The sequence below is a fragment of the Cervus elaphus genome, chromosome 12 (genome assembly GCF_910594005.1).
Source record: "Cervus elaphus chromosome 12, mCerEla1.1, whole genome shotgun sequence".
In the NCBI taxonomy this organism is placed as follows: domain Eukaryota; kingdom Metazoa; phylum Chordata; class Mammalia; order Artiodactyla; family Cervidae; genus Cervus; species Cervus elaphus.
In genome coordinates this window covers 64,305,295-64,309,381 of record NC_057826.1, presented here as the reverse complement: position 1 = coordinate 64,309,381, position 4,087 = coordinate 64,305,295, and the positions used below count along the sequence as shown (strand labels likewise).

The 4,087-nt window shown below is 54.1% G+C and overlaps 1 protein-coding gene across 1 annotated transcript; it reads right to left on the bottom strand.

The window, feature by feature from the left end:
• Positions 1–752: 752 nt before the first annotated feature.
• Positions 753–3,452, bottom strand: RHOV (ras homolog family member V). The gene is made up of 3 exons (XM_043921004.1): positions 3,136–3,452; positions 2,285–2,343; positions 753–2,098 (listed from the first exon to the last, which is right to left on the bottom strand). The coding sequence occupies exons 1-3, from the start codon at positions 3,341–3,343 to the stop codon at positions 1,655–1,657; spliced, it is 711 nt and encodes a 236-aa protein (XP_043776939.1). The 5' UTR covers positions 3,344–3,452; the 3' UTR covers positions 753–1,654.
• Between the last annotated feature and the right edge of the window lie 635 nt (positions 3,453–4,087).

The following is a 4,087-nucleotide window of genomic DNA, read 5'->3' as shown; positions in this document are numbered from 1 at the left end:
TCTGGGACCAGACTTCTACTTAAATTGTTGACCAGAGTTCCCTTGTGGCCCACTGGTTAGGACACTTCACTCTCACTGCTGAGGGCAGGTTCAATCCCTGGTTGGGGAACTAAGATCCCACAACCCGCACAGAAGAGACCAAAAAAAAAAAAAAAGCAATATAAATTGTTGGCACTGGCATCCTGACCTTCACTAGGTCCTTATGTAGCCTTTGAGTGCTAAGTCTAAAGACTGGCTGGGTTCAACCAACCCAAGTCCAAGAAGTTTGGCCAGTGGTTGAGGTTTAAGTTGTATGGGGGTCCCTTCGTGTTCAGGGTCTGAACCAGAGGGCCCTCCCCAATCTGAAACCCTGGGGCACTGTAGACTGTTGGAAGGATCAGAGCAGGAAGGCTAGAGGGCTCGGGACTGCCCCAGAGCCCCGGGCTGAGCACTGTGCTCCAGAAGGGAGGGGAGAGGGGAGGGGCACCTCCCGCCTGGTGAGGTCATGGGAAAGCAGCTCTGGCGCTGACACCTGGGGAAACCCGTTTCCAGGCTGCTTCCCACGCTAGCTCTCCTGGGAACCAGCTAAGACCCAAACGGGGCACCCCAAACCCCTCCCCCCAGGCCAGTTCCCATCACGGTCCCATCTAGACCAGCCCTCACCTTTCAATCTAGCCTCAGTCTTTTGGTACCCAAGCTGTCTCTATCCAAACTGTTGGGCCTTGAGGGACCAACATGCTAACCTCTCCAGAAAAAGACCCAGAGACAGCAGCTTCAGAAACTTAAGGCTTTATTTGCAGATTCCACACTGCCCTGTCTTCTAGGCTATGACTTTGAAGAAAGCCCCTTCTTACTTTAGGCTCTGATTTGCAGCTCCTCCCCCTCCTCTTGCTGGGCCTTGCCTCTCACTTCCTGCCCCACTCCTGGTCCAGCCAGTTTGGGCAGTGCCTAGGGAGCCCTGAGACCCAGTTCTTCTCAGGCACCGGCCCCGCCCTCCCTGGCCTTGAGGCTTTGAGGACAGCCCAAGTGTCAGCCTTGCTCCTCAGTTGCCCCACTTCTCTACTCTCCTTCTTTCTCTTCGTCGTACCAAGAGAAGCCCTCTGATCTGTCTTCTCCCCAGCCTGCCTCTAGTCCTAAGGCTCCAAGGCTGTACTTTCTGCTCCTTCTCAATCTCTCACAGACCTCTGTCTTACTCAATTCATTCTAAGCTCTCCAAATCAGGGCTGGACACCTTCAGCCTTCTGAGATGCCCAGCTGTTCCTCAGGCTCTTCCTCACCCCTGGGGCCAAGGAAGGGATGGGGACCACCACAAGGGGTCCTAATTCAGCCAGCCTGGCTTGAGGGCCCATAATAAGAAACTGGGAATTGGATCCCAAACTGCTTGGAGGCAGCTGATGCTGTCAGGATCATCCCATGAAAATTCAAAGTACTAGGATTTCTCTGTCAGCCTTGACCACAGAAATCCAAGTCAGAGCCTTCCCTCCTCCAGGCCCTAGGCTCACCCTGGCATAGAAGAGCGGGCAGTTAAAGGCCCATGGCTCCACAGCGTTCAGACGGGAACTGAGTCCCATGAGGGTGGCCGGGCCCTGCCAGCAGAGCCCCTCAAAGGCCCCATGTCTCAGGTTCTAGAAGTCTGTGGCCATTGGCCTACTGATCATTTTGCTGTCACAGCTGTTCAAACAAAACAGAAGAACTTCTTCCAGCGGCAGCGGGAGAGGGTACGCACACCTTTGGCATTCAGTTTCTTCTCCAGCCGGGCTTTGTGCTCAATGGCACTGAGAATGGCTGAGTCAAACACCTCCTTCAAGTTCTTCTGCGTCAAGGCAGAGCACTCCAGGTAGCAGCAGGCCCGGATCTTCTCAGCCAGACCCTGAGCCTGGGGTTGAGGCACAGGGCCTTCCCGGCCCCCCTGGTCCAGCTGAATCAGTACATTGACATCATCCCTCAGGTCGGCCTGGGTACCCACCAGCAGCACAGGTGCCTGGGGATTGTGAGTACGAATCTCCGGCAGCCATTTCTCTGTGATGTTTTGGAAGGAGCTGGGCTGCACCACACTGAAGCAGGCCAGGAAGACATCTGTATCCGGGTAGCAGAGGGAGCGAAGGCGGTCAAAGTCTTCCTAGGATGGAAAGTCCAGGCCATTATTCCCTGCCACAGGACGCAGGGAATCCCTTGTCATCTGGGTTTAGAGACTGAGACTTGTAACTAAGGGCCCAAGGCCTTCTCCATTCCTGATGGACCCGGGATCCTCCCAGCCTCCAACCCACCTCACCCCAGACCAGTAGAGGATGGTCCAACTTCTCACCTGTCCTGCTGTGTCCCAGAGCTCAATGCGCACCGGGGCTCCATCAACCAGGACTTGCACTGCAGGGGACAGGCAGGGGAAAGACTGAGTTAGAAAGAGCGTTCTGAGATTAGATTTCACGTAAATACTACCATGTATAAAATAGACAGCTAGTGGGAACATACAGTGCAGCCCAGAGAGCTCAGCTCTGTGCTCTGTGATGGGTGGTATGGGGGGAGGGGAGTGTTCAAGAGGGAGGCGTAGGTATACATATAGCTGATTCACTTCGTTGCAGAGCAGAAACTAACACAACATTGTAAAGAAATTATACTCAAATAAAGAAAAGAAAAAGAGGCTTCCCTGGTGGCTCAGTGGTAAAGAATCCACCTGCCAATGCAGGAGACACGGGTTCGAGCCCTGGTCCAGGAAGATCCCAGATGCCTCAGAGCAACCGGGCCCATGACCACAACTATTGAGCCTGTGCTCTAGAGCCCGGGAACCAAAACTAAACGTGCGGTAACTACTGAAGCCCAGACGCTCTAGAGCCGGTGCTCCGCAACAAGTGAAGCCGCCTCAGTGAAAAGCAGCGAACTACAACGAACAGTGGTCCCCGCTCGCCGCAACTAGAGAAAAACCCGCGCAGCAACGAAGACCCAGAACAGCCAAAGATAAATGAAAAAAAAATTTTTTTTTTTTTTTAAGAAAAAGAAAGAGCGTCCTGGATCTCACCAAGCCTGAGCAGCGCCACCTCGGGGCCTGCTCCCGCCAGCCTCCCCGGGGGCTTCGGTGCACTAGCTCCTCGGCTCCAGCCGCAGCCCCCGAGTGCACAACCCCACCCCCAGCCACGCGGCCGCCGTGGCCGTTGAACGTACCGGAGAAGGTGTCCAGCGCTGTGGGCCGGTAGCGCGCGGGATACCCATTGCAGGTGTAGCTGACGATGAGGCTGCTCTTGCCCACCGCGCCGTCGCCCACCAGCACGCACTTTATGCCCAGCTCGGGGGACGCGCTGCCCCGTCCCGGGGGAGGGGTCGGGGACCGGAGCGGGGACGATTCAGTCTCGCTTAGCTCCCGCGGGGGCATGGCCCGCTCCGGGGACAGCCGGGGACCAGGCTCCGCTGTGATCGGTGAAGCACGTTCCGTAGGTTGCCTCTGACTGAATCCGCGCAGACCCAGCTCAACCGCCAGCCGCTACCCGCGGGTAGATGTGGACCCCGCCCACCTCATCTGCATACCCCAAGCGGCCTCGGACCCCGCCCACCCTCCGAGCCTCCTCCAGGACCTCCCTCTATAGTACGCCCCAAGAGGTCAGGCAGTCTCCAACACCAGGACGTAGGGACGCAGGCCGAAAACTGACGCTCAAGGAATCACACAGGTTCCAGAACAAAGAATTGCCCATATGAGGCAGATCTCGGTATCCTGGCAGAGAAAGATATCCAGGATTTATTGTTAGGAAGAAGAAGCAAATTGCAGAACACATAATGCAACATATTCAAATTAAACCTTTATTCAAATTAAAACAATTTAAAAAAGACATGTTTGAGTATTAAAAAGTCTGGATAATAATTTTATTAATGAATTACTTTTTAAAAATAAAAAGATCATGAAGAGGCAGAATATAAACTCAAGAGGGAACACGGCAGGCAATAATGTACCTCTTCCACGCAAGAGCTTCCTCTAGATTCAACCTGAAAGCAGGCTTTAAACACCTTCACTCTGCTTCTCTAAAGGATCTCAGGATGCTGGAGAAGCTAGCTGGGGAGGATCTTCAAGGACGATTCTCCAATTGAATATTTTCTAAATCCCCAAAGTCTCTAATATCATCAT